The 12,730-nt window shown below is 43.1% G+C and overlaps 1 protein-coding gene across 2 annotated transcripts in view; it reads left to right on the top strand.

The window, feature by feature from the left end:
• MTFR1L (mitochondrial fission regulator 1 like) overlaps positions 1–12,730 on the top strand; it is a 462,922-nt gene that overhangs the window by 203,303 nt on the left and 246,889 nt on the right. For both annotated transcript variants that reach the window (XM_044060114.1, XM_044060115.1), the window contains exon 4: positions 3,710–3,819. In XM_044060114.1, the coding sequence (XP_043916049.1) occupies positions 3,710–3,819 (110 nt within the window). The remainder of the gene's footprint in view (positions 1–3,709; positions 3,820–12,730) is intronic.

Here is a 12,730-nt window from a genome sequence, read left to right as displayed (position 1 = left end):
GCCAAAAGTTTGTAAAGACTCTGGGAGCCATAGACAAGCCATTGGCCAATGCACAGAACTGATACTGATTCCTACATGCTCTGAAATGAAGGTCCTTCTGTGAAGCTTTGTAATAGTGATGTGTAGGTATGCGTCTTTAGTGACCTCATAAGCCTGGGGAGAAAGCATGGGCAGGAGTTTTTGAAGGGTTAACGTTCTGATTTTGGGTACATGCACGAACCTGATTAGCCTTGATATGTCTAGTATGGGTATCCAGGTTCCTTCCCTTCTTGGTAGTAGGACAAGCCATTAATAGTACCATGTGCCTCTTTCCTTCCTGAGGACTGGTTCTTTGGAGTCCTGGTCTAGAAATAGGTTGATCTGTACTTGTGCCTCACTGAGTTGACGTCTGGGAACTGAGAAGATGCCAGCAGACCTTGGAAGAGAGGCAAACTGTAGTTTGTATTAAGTCTTTATGATTTGAATGACCCATTTGTTCTGGGTAATTTCCAGCCACCTAACTAGAAGTAAGAAGTGTCTTCCTCCTAACTTTGAAGATGGGGAAAGGGTTGGTGTTAGGGGTGGGTCTTATGGATAAGGAAATGGGGAGTGGCTTGGCTGAGTCATGGCTACTCCCTACTAGGCCATTGGGGTCTGTGTCCACTAGGCCTGGTCACTTGATCTGCTTGCTGTCTTTGCAGTCTCTGTTCCTTGTCCCTCTTTTTCATCCTTCCTGTGTGCTTAGGCTGAGAAGTAGGAAAAGGCCAAGGCTTGATAAAGTAACTCCAACAAAGTCTTTGTGCCTGAACCTGCAAAAAGGTCTCTATAGTGTGCAGGGACTTAGCCTTGCCCTCTAGTGGTTTTTTTTTTTTTTTTATATATATATATATATATATATATATATATATATATATATATATATATATATATATATATATGTAGCTTTGGTCTTGGGTCCAAACAGAAAATCCATAAGAAGTGCATCCTAGATTTCTGACTTGACATACTCCAGAAAAGGACTTTTCTATTAACCAAGCATTTTTCCTGATAACAGACCCGGAAGGATCTGCTCTGCTTGATATTTCTAAAGTGTCAAAGGCACAATGCAAAGAATGTTTTGCAAATTGAGGGAAAGAGTTGAAAATATCCAAAATTTCTTTGGAAAGAGCTCTATCCTTCATCCCCTCCAGTTTTACATTTCTCTGTTCCAGAATAGTCTCCTGGAATTTGAGCGTTTGAAACTGGCAATTGCAAGCTCTCATGGCAAGGGTGGCTGAAGTGTATACTTTATCAGATCTGTCCAGGGTTCTAGAGGCACTGCCTTTGGCAGCCTTGGGCTCTGGAAAAACACCTCTGGGTCCACCACTGGATTCGTACTAGAGTCCAGACCCTTGTAAAAACTGTCTTGCTTCCTAGGAGTAGGTGCTGTGGAGGCAGGCTGCAGAAACGAGTCAAGAATGAGCTTTTCCACAACATCCATGACTGGAGGAATGGCCAGAGGTTTATGCTCAGGAAGCCTAGGAAATTTTCTAACTCTTTTGTAAGTGTGGGGGTAAACATGAACCTCCTAGTTAACTCCCTACATCTTACAGAGTCTTCCCAAATGTAAAGTCCCCCAGGTGGTGAGGCTGAGGCAAGATTTTCATCCGACTGTGAAGCAGCATATAAACCAATGTGTGCCACTGCCTCTCTATCAGACTCTTAATAACAAAAGGTCCCTCTTCCTTTTGCCAGGAGAAAATTCTGTAGCAGGGGTCCTGTTATGGCTAAGCTGCCTAGATCTCATAATGTCCATGAGATCCTCAGCCAGCCTGACAAGTTCCTGTGAGTAGACCTGGCATGACTGAGACCCAGAAGACCTAGGCTGAAGCAAGCTGGATGCAGCCTTTTTGTGTTTGGCATTTGGCCTAGATTTAGGTATGGCATCAGATGTTCTGTGGCCAGGCCACAGGCAGGCAGCTGTGACCTGCATTGGTCAGCTGAAGAGTCTTCTGTCAAATGGGAATTTTGCCCTTCCCCTCTGTAGTCCTAAGAATGGGAGTCTAGGACCCACACAGAGATCACAGACAGATCAGGCCCGAGTACCAGTGCAGACGTCAGGGGGGTACTGAAGGCACGTCTGACTCCAAAAAGTTCTCTGTAGAGCCTGTCAGTGGAGTGGACTGTAAAGGCATCTATCCTTAAACGGTCACAAGACTGGATACAGATCATCAGTCACCCACACCCCTAACTTGTTTTGGAGGCTTCTTCTTTTTCCTTTGAGGAAACTCCAGCTCCGAGTGCTTGGTGAACATGTAGTAGTGAGCATAGGACCTTGACGCTGTCTTTCTGTGAAGAATTTCTTTAGTTTAGTGATTCTGCCCTACACTTGATTGCCCTAGTGTTTCTACAAAAATCTTTATGTAGCCTACCTAATTTTGAGGGGCATGTCTTGTCACCCTTTGGAGATCATGTACCACTTCATAGCTTACTAATGCAGCTTGTTATCAAATACAGTGTTGCAGTTTGTACCCTTGGAACAAACTACTTTGAAAAAACTTTTACGAGCCTTCATTAGGAAAAAAAAAAATCTTAAGGTTAGAATACTTTAACAGAAAGTCTTCACAAATTGTATTCTGTTTTAGTTTACTAATTGATCCCTGACTGTAGTGTAAGGCGGTGTATGATTCTGCTACATTTCAATGTCTTCGTTTTCACCTCTGGGGGTGATTGATGTTGGACTGGAGAGGCCAATACTAAAAATAAATATCAATAATGTGTAATAATGTGTAATTTCCATCAGTAATTACCATTTGTCTAACACCTTCCTTTGTTGGCTTATGATTTTAATATTTTTATACATCACGGAATACCTTTATTTAGAAGTAATTAATATTCGTGTGTGTGTGTGTGTGTGTGTGTGTGTGTGTGTGTGTGTAATATGGATACCACATGTATGTATGTAAAATATTTGCATATATATTTATATATACAGTGACGAATACACAGGTATGTACACGTATAGATTTGTACATGTATAACCTATTGTGCATGTGTATATATTTATGTTCATATATAATGTGTGTGTATATATTTTCTTTTATACACACACCTGTATCCACCAAGAGATGTATTCACATGCAGAGACGCATGGCGAATGACAAGACTTGAATTTACAGCATCGGTTAAATACCACAGATGGCTGACAAAGCAGAGCATTAGCATCTTCAGTCTGTATTTTGTAATTTTATAGTGAGTGTTAAGTGTGCTGAACAGTGAATAAAATATTAAAATTTAATTCTGCTGTAAATATGCTGAAAAATAAAGCATAGAATAAAAAGTTTACTTAAATGTAGGAATAGAGCTTAGCAATTTAAAAATGGCATCCATACTGTGTGGTGACCCTGACCGACTAGGCTCGCCACTGCAAAAATTGATTATGATTTTGCTGTCGCTGCTGGAACCAAAGTTTGATTTAAGACTGACAGTTTTGTTGGCTGTTTACTGCTGAAATGAATGCCTGGTTAAAACACAGGGTCTTGCACAGCTGTACTTGCAGTCTGTTTATGACATGGAGCCTTGCAGACTGCACGCTGATAAGAGCGAGTGTGCATGTATACATGCGTATATGTACAAGCATTTCTGTTGCATCTCTCTCACGCTTACTGTCAGTTTACTACTGTTTTCCTTGGAGATCAGTCATTAAGGTGGAGATTTCAACAATATTTGAAATTGTGTACTTTGTTTTTAGGTTCTTGAAAGTTTAACATCTATGCGCTCGGGCAGTGCTCCCATAGTCCCAACTCTTGCCGATGTTGCTTGGATTGCATCAGATGAAGAAGAAACGTATGCTAGGGTTCGGTAAGGATACATTATATTCTTTGCACCCCTTTTATTCTTTCTGACATGTTTTTGAAGCTATTGGAACTTTTGACAGAAAGGCTGAAGAAAATTACTTATGGTTGTATGTAGTGTGACAGTCCCAGGAAAGACTTCTATAAGGGTCGCCTGATATTTGCATTGTTGACACAACTGCTGCATTCTTTTGTCTCAAATTGCATATAATGTTTTGTTGTGCAGAAAATATTATCTTGTATTGCAGTTGTTTGAAATGTTCTTGTATGGGTGTAATGTTTTACCAGCACTTGTAAAAAAATGTAAACATATTTCAGTTTGGAGTAAAATGATCCAAAAATTCAAAGTAGAGGATTATGTCACATGGCTGTGCTGAATGGAAATAATTCCTGAAACTGCTGAAAAAGGTCACCAAAGTAATGGATGAAGGCAAAATTATACACAGTGTGTACTTTGACCTGGCCAAAGCTTTTTGACACAATCCCTCGCATGGGCCTAGTAGACAAGCTAAATAAACTGTCATTAACCCCCTAAATCATCTGCTGGTTTGCCGTCTGGCTCACAGGATGCAGGAGATCAAAATGGGGGGAAGTTGCCTCCACAAAGAGCCTGTTCACCAGTGGAGACCCCAGGGCTCTGTGCTGGAACGTCTGTTTGACATCTACTTCTCTGAAGTAAATGCCAAAGGGCTGTATCTGACTATTTGTAGATTACTGCAAACCAGGAGCAGTTATTGAATCTCCAAATGACTTTGCCATCCTCCAGGAAGGTTTGTCCCAAACAAATAACTAGTGTCAGAATCATGGACTGAGACTAAATACCAAAAAATGATTTATTGTAACCTTTGGGATTTGACACAGTTGTTTTGGATTTAGGAACTTAATCTGGACAGTGACTTGGCATTCGACCAACATGTGTCCACTGTCAGACAGTATTCCTATGTTGTGAAGCTCGTCAACAACATGATTGTGACTGTATCTGGAGATGTCATTGCGCCCTTCTACTGAGCCCGAATTAGTCCAGTCATTGAGTGTAATGTCTCAGGGAACCTTGTTGGCTAGGCTTACGTAGGCCCTTGGGCCGATAGCCTAGTACCTACCTATGAACCTATAATCTGTCCAGACAGATGCAACAGTTGGAATGCTCTTGGAGATGCATTACTAAAAGGATAAAAGGCCTACACAGTATATCTGATGTGGACTACCTCATAGCCCCATTACGGTGTTTAATATCCTGCAGACTGCTAAGAGGTGACCTGAATCTGGCACACAAGGCATCTTCTGATCTAGTATTGATGGATCGACTGCACATTAGTAAGTCAGATGGCATCAGAAATACGCAGTCCAGGGATCTAAACTTCTTCTGTAACATCAGTAGAATGGTTTGGAGGGGCAAGTATATCTCGCTGAGGATGCCACTCTTCTGGAACAGACTTCCATGTAAAACGAATCTCTCCCCTTCCCATGTTCAAGTGTATTATGGATCCGTGGGTGGGTAATAGAAAATCTACCCTGCTTCCTGTACTACTAATGACAGATGCAGCTTCTAAATGCTTTATCCCACCTATGGCTCCCCTTAAATTATCTATGGTATGATCCCATTTATTTTCACTAATGTCAGCCTTGCGATGAGTAAGCTCAGTTTAACTCCAAACAGGACAGGTTAATTTAAGCACCAAATGGCAAATTGGCTAGGTTTAAAGTAGCCCGTCAGGGCAGCTGTGGTACTTTGCTATAAACTTATGATATGAAGGTAGAGGCTGTGGTAGAATTGAAGCTCTCTGCTGAAAGCCTTGTATTGTAGATATACACACACTTTCATTTTGAATGCAAAGCTTGAAGGTAGGAAACCACATTGCAGACGGTAAATCTTGCTAAGCAGAGAAGACTTTGCCTTTCAGTTTTGTACTGCAGTGGGGCATACAGATTCATGGATGGCTGTAATTAAGTGAGGATTAAGAGAAGGACAGCAGAGCAGGATTGGTGAACATTGTACAAATAGTGTTGACACTGCCACTGATGTTTAAGAAAACAAATGAAAATGAAATGCAGTGGCAGAGTTAAAATGCCACATGTGAGGGTATTGACAAATCCTAGATGCCAAGGAGAGTAAGAGGAGGTAAACATAGGAAGAGAAAAGAACAGAAGATAAACCAGACAGAAGATGAGAAAGAGGATACAGAGCGGCTAGTGTAAACCAGTATTCTTTTAGTGGGAGGGAGGAGAATTAAAATAGATTGTTTAACAGTGGAGGGATAATGGTAAGCTTAAAACAACCAGAAACAAGAGGTGCGGTAATATCATTTTGCGTAGTGGTAGTAGTAAGTTGTTGGTTGGTTGTTAAATGATAAATCCCATCCAATGGATTGCAAAAGGTTGAGACCAATTGACCTTTCTGTTTTTTTTTTTTTTTTTTTTTTTTTTAAGAACTCTCATCTTGGTCAGTCTTTGACACACGACCTGTAGAAACTGTGATTTTCCTGCCATGAATGAAAAGGAGGCCCATTTTAAAAGGGAGTAGTACTGCAGACAGAGTTTGAGGCATATTGCACCTGTTCATGGATGTTGTAGCCAAGACTGCATTTGTTGGCTTCTGCTGATAGAGCTGCCGATCTCAGGCCTGGCAGACCTCTCTAGGGAATGAACATGATATTGAATGCCCTTTTTAAGGGCAGGGTCCCCTTCAAGTTTTCCATAGGATTTCATTGATTCCTAGAGTATAAAATGGACATTTCCCACAGTGGATGTCATGAATAAGTGCCTTCTCCCAGCTAAGACATCTGTTTGACAGGAGGAGTAGTCCTTGCAATGCTAGAGGCAATTTGCCAGACTTTAAATCACACAAAACAGTATGTATGGCATCCCTTTGTATACCATAAGGAAACAGTATCAGCACATTGGAGGCCATCCTATCTTGGCTATTCCACAGTGTATGCATAGACTGTTGTACTAGGCAATGTTAACATTGGTCAGTAGTCACATATGAGAGAACCATTTCTAGCATAAGTCGGGAGAAATTGTATAAGTTATCAGTGATCCTACCAGTTTGTAAAATGGAAAAGCTACCACCCAGGACAGGTTATTAAGTCACCCTAACAATGTAAGCTCCCATGGCATCTTGGCAAGTACACATAGTGACCATCTGCCTGGAAATGCCACAACTTAATGCCGTACATCTCCCAGGGAATACACATATAAACCCTTTACAACATTAGCATCTTTAATCCAGTACTGTTTAACAGCTCACAACAACTGGAACATCTTGTCTTATAAAGCTCTCCTCTAGATGATGCTGTTCTGTATTTTAATAAGATTTATAGAACTGCTAAATCAGTCTCCCTTAAGCTTAAGAGTGCAAAACAATTTCGCTGTATGATTTACTCCCACCACCAGGAAATTTAATAAGGAATAGAGATAAACCTGAAAGACATAACTCAGTAATAACACAGAAAACAATCAGCAGTATAAATACATACAAAATAAAGCTAAATGCCAGGTCAAGCTTGGAAACAAACTTAATTTTTGTAGTTTGCAAACTAGATGCTAGAAAAATTCTTAACTATTCTGGGCCACTATATCTAAAATACTGCACATTGGCTCAAATGGGAGAACCATACGCCAACCCCCACTCTTCACCAGAAGAAACAGCTCATGCTTTAAGTGATTGCTTTATCTCTAACATGGCTAAACCACTATGCAAGCAAACTGAAAACCGTCAACCTCCTCTAATCTGTCTGCATCCTACTCGGTCTCACCTTGCAATTCCATTAATACTCACAGTTTTTTCTCCTTTCCACTAGTATCCAACACAACATCAAGAAATCCCTCAAACAAGTGCACTAGCTCCAGATGAAATTACTTGGTGATTTCCTAAAAATAGCAGCCAGCTCAGTTTCATTTCCAGTATTCATTCTCATAAATAGGTCTGTTTGGGAATCACATGTCCCTATTGTATGGGGGAAAAAAAATCTTGCATCATCCCACTTCACAAGGGAGGTAACTCCAATGATATATCCAAATTTAGACCCATTGCCATTCTCCCCTCTCTGTTGAAAATCCTTGAAAATGCATTCATAATCAGTCAATGGCTCGTATAAATGCAGTTAACCTCCTTACCTCCGCCTAACATGGCTTCTGACCAGGGCACAGCACAACCACAGCTCTCCGTAACTTCACCAGCACTGTTTGTAGCCAGAGACAAAGAACTGATTTCTGGATCTCTCAAAGGCCTTTGGTAGAGTTCTCCATAGCTGATAAAACAATTCTCTTCAGTTTACTTATCAAATACCTCTTACAACTGGTTCTCTAGGGACTCCAGTCGGTTAAATCAGTTTCCTACTCGTCAGAACAGGTTCACATTCTTTGTGTTTCACTGTTGCAGTTATCACGCTTGGGTTATCTGCCTGCAGGTAGCCCTCAGTCGGCCCAAAAAACAGAGACTTAGTATTTCTGCGTCGGTTGCTCTCTTCAGGACTGATGTCAGGTCGTTGGGGGTATAAAAGCAGGCAGCTGATGCCATTAAATCAGTCTTTCTTGCCGAGGTGCCTGAAGCAGAAGCAGTTTGCACGAGTACCAGTCAGCTGCTACCTGAGTTTTCATTTCCAAATTGAATCCTCCTGAAGTCTTCTAAAGCCAAGTACCCTGTTGGGGATCCTTTTTCCTTGCTCTAACCGATGTCAGAATTGTCTCGCCTGTGGAAAGCAAATACCACACTGAGATTTCCATTCTTACTGCGTCACCTGTTTAGGCCCAGACTACAATGTTCGTCTTTGGGCCCTTATTGTCGCTAAATACTTTCACTCTCTATCTCCGTATTCCGAAATGGCTTTGGTAAGCCGTCTAACTACTGATCTTTCGAAAAAACGTAAGGATAAAGACAGGGACAGACTGCATAGGTCCAAAACTGCCGATGACACTTCAATTAAGCTAATCACCAGTTCACTGGTACTCAGTGAGGTGCTTTCGCAGCCCCTGATGCCCGCTTCGATGGATTTGCAGGCCGCTACTGAGACCCGTTCGTAGTCTAGTATGCTGCGAGACTCTTCTTTGACTATGGAACCTGTGGATGTCTCTATCTTGGATGGGTCCGGAGCCGCTGTGCAGGCACCGGCTTTTGAGGAAGTTCTTCGCATTACCGATATTCGACTCAAACCACGACTTCTTTCACGTCTTCAGTTCTGTCTGAAAGTAATGAGTTTCTGAGGCCAAGAGTATGAGCTACACCCAACAACCCAAACTCGAGCATCTGCTTCCTTGCCACTTCAAATGCTTAAAATGGCAGAAGACCTGATTATGCTGATTAGGGGAAGCCAGCCTTCCTCTGCTAAGAGAAAGAAACCTGTCCCGAGCAGCTTTAACAGACCAAGAGTCCGACTGTAAGGTTTTTGAATATGAAGACGTGTCTTTATCTGCTTATGAGGATTCAGATGCAGAGGACTCCGTTCTCTCTGCTTCCCCTCCAGAGGATTTTTCTTTTGGGGAAACCCTACATATAAGAGAGCATTTCCACTGGGAATGCCAGGATTATCTTCAGTCCAAAAAAAGACTGAGAATTTTTAGATTTTGCCACAACATAGACCTTTAGCTTTCCCTCCTGTTCTGGATGTTGTGGATGATGTCTTTATGGAATCTAGTTTAACTCCTGATACTTTTTCCCCTGTTCCAAGGAAACCAGAGAGTTGCTACAGAGTCCCTGACTCTCAAATTTATTTTCAAAAATCCTACTGCTAACCCAGAGGTCATTTCCCAGGGGCCTAAAGGTATAAAAGCAACTACAGCTAAGAATCCCACCCCTTCTGACCGGGATTCCTGAGCTTTAGACAGATGGGGGTAAAAACGTATTCACCTCTGCAACTCTCGCCATTAGGGCATTGAATTGCCAGTTTCACATGCTGAAATACCAGCAACATATTATGGAACTTAAGCAAAAATGATCTACCTTTGCAGACTGTATAGAAAATAAAGAATTACAGGAGCTTATGCAGTCTGTAAGCCAAGTCAGCAAGCGTACCTTGCAATGTGGCTTTGATGCCCTAAAAGTATCTTGCAGGGCAGCAGTCACTGGTTCTGTACTGAGAAGGCATGCTTGGCTTAAGGAGCAGACCTTGCCAGACAATGTCAAATCAAAATTACTAGACACTCCTTTGAACAAGGGCAATCTGTTTGGCACCAAAGCAGAAGAGGTTCTAAAAAAGATGGAAGAAAAAGCCAAGTCTCTGCAGACAGTCAAAGATTTCTTGCAAGTGCAGCCTACAAGATGCAGTAGGCATTGCCCCTCGAAACACTGGTCCTTTCCAGCCCCCTTAAGGCCATCTCACACTAGACCCAGGGGAAACAGACCCCCCCCCCCCTGCAGATTACAGTCTCTGGGTATGCAGACGTCTAAGAGATCTAAGCAATGGAGTACCTCCACTTCTAAAACAGGGAGTGCTAGCAATGGAGTACCTCCACTTTTAAAACGGGGAGTGCTAGCCACCCCCTTACAGAAAGAATTCACAATGACTTCTCAACTCCACTCCACACCTCTGCCCAATTGTTCGTGCCCCTAGGAGGAAAACTTGCCCATTGTGCAAAAAACTGGACCTCCATCACCAAAGACCAATGGGTCTCAACATTGTATACCAGGGATACAAATTTTACTTCCACTCACTGCCAACCCAGACTTCCCCCCAAACCAGTGGGCAGAGGCACAAAACCAAGCTCAATCCCTGCTCTCAACGTGTTCCTGCAAACAGATAAGTCAAGGGTTTTATTCCAGACTTTTCCTGGTACCCAGAAAAGAGGGCACTTTGCACCCAATCCTAGATCTTTCCATTCTAAACACCTTCCTGGTGGTACCAAAATTCAAAATGCTCACCCTTCAGCAGCTTCTTCCTATGCTGTCCAAAGATGCCTGGTTAGCCACCCTAGACCTTAAAGAAGCCTATCCGCACATCCCTATCAGGGACTCATGCAGGAAATACCTACGTTTCAGGGCAGGATCTATGCATTATCAGTTCTCTGCACTTCCCCTTGGCTTATCCACTGCTCACCCCTCAGCAGCTTCTTCGTATGCTGTCCAAAGATGCCTGGTTAGCCACCCTAGACCTTAAAGAAGCCTATCCGCACATCCCTATCAGGGACTTGTGCAGGAAATACCTACGTTTCAGGGCAGGATCTATGCATTATCAGTTCTCTGCACTTCCCCTTGGCTTATCCACTGCTCCCAGAGTTTTCACAAAATGCCTGGCTCCAGCCATTGCCTATTGCAGACGGAGAAAGATTCAAATTTACCCTTACATGGACAATTGCCTGATTCAGGCAGACAGTCAGGAAAAGCTGTTGCAGCACCTGACATTTTGTAAAGAACCTTCTAACCTCCTTGGGTTACATTATCAACGAAAAGAAATCAAAACTAGTCCCCAGTCAAAAGATTGTATTCTTAGGATCAAGCTTGGACACAGCATCCCAGATGGCATTCCTTACTCCAGAAAAATAAGCTTATCTAACAGACTACTTCACTCAAATGGCCACCAGAACCCAGCTATCTGCAAGGAAAATCCTGCAGGCCCTAGGGTTCATGGCCTCTTGCATTCTACTAATTCCATATGCCAGACTGCATATGAGGAAACTTCAGTGGTACTTAAAAAGTCTTTGGTGCCAACATTCTCAGGACCTGGAAACTGTCATACCTTGTCTAAGGACGGTTTCTTTGGTGGGGAGCAGCATGCAACCACAACAAGGGACTTCCCTTTACTTAACCTCATGCCGCCCAGACCCTAACCACAGACTATGCCTGGGGGGCACATCTGGACGACAAGTGCAATCAGGACCACTGAAGCCCAAGTCAAATTCATCTGCACATCAACCAAAAAAGAGATGCTGGCTGTTCAGCACGCTCTGACAGCTCTTGGATCTCTACTTTCACCAGGACCCCTGCTAATAAAAACAGACAACATCACAGTTATGTAGTACATCAACAGTCAGAGGGGAATCCACTCTTACCCACTTTACAGGCTAGCCATGGCCCTATGGAACATGGCCTTGGACATGCATATTCACCTGCAAGCTCAATTCCTGCCAGGCAAACACAACTCTTTGGCAGACGACTTAAGCAGAAATCTAGACCCACACGAGTGGCAATTATTAGACCCCAAATAATCTCCAGCTCAGCAAATTCTGCACCAGGACACCTCACAGCAGGGCCTGGAAAGTGGATGCCCCATCCTTCCAGTGGGTAAACCTCTCAATCTATGCATTTCTCCCTCTGTCTCTTCTCAAGAATATTACTCAAGATGAGACGGGACAGACCAAGGGCAAGGCCTGGATTGCCCTGGACCGGCTTTGCCAGCACTGGTACCCACTACTGCTCAGCCTGTCACTGGTGCCACCTTGGCACGTACCCCAGATCCCAACCCTCCTCACTCAGCAGGAGGGACAGATCTTGCATCCACAACTGCAAACCCTGAATCTTGCAGCCTGACTTATTCCTTGAATTCTCCCCCAGTGACAAGCCTAAGCAAGCAGGTGCTAGATGTTATTCTTGAAGCCAGAAGACCCAGTACAAGGAAATCCTATGCTGATAAGTGGAAACTGTATTGTTCCTGGACTCAGTCTAAAGGAGAGGGCACAGTTCTGCCCTACTTACCTGTAATCCTGGATTACCTAGCAGATCTAATCCACAGAGGCCTATCCTTCACCTCCATTAAGATCCATGCCTCTGCCATCTCGGCACATTACAACACTGAGCCACCTCTCTTCTCTCATTCTCTCGTCAAACAGTTCGAGAAGGGCAAACCAAAGGAGAGCCCCCACCCCTGCTTGGGACCTTAACTTGTACTGGAAAAGCTCACGCTGCCCCCCTTTGAGCCTGGAGTGTCAGCAGAGTTAAAATTCCTCTCTTGAAAAATGGCCTTGCTTCTGGCCATCATTTCAGCTAG

Source organism: Protopterus annectens, chromosome 1.part2 (genome assembly GCF_019279795.1).
Source record: "Protopterus annectens isolate FY-2018-M chromosome 1.part2, PAN1.0, whole genome shotgun sequence".
Classification (NCBI taxonomy): Eukaryota; Metazoa; Chordata; order Ceratodontiformes; family Protopteridae; genus Protopterus; species Protopterus annectens.
The sequence above is the reverse complement of the archived record's forward strand: the minus strand, read 5'-3'. Positions and strand labels throughout refer to the sequence as shown.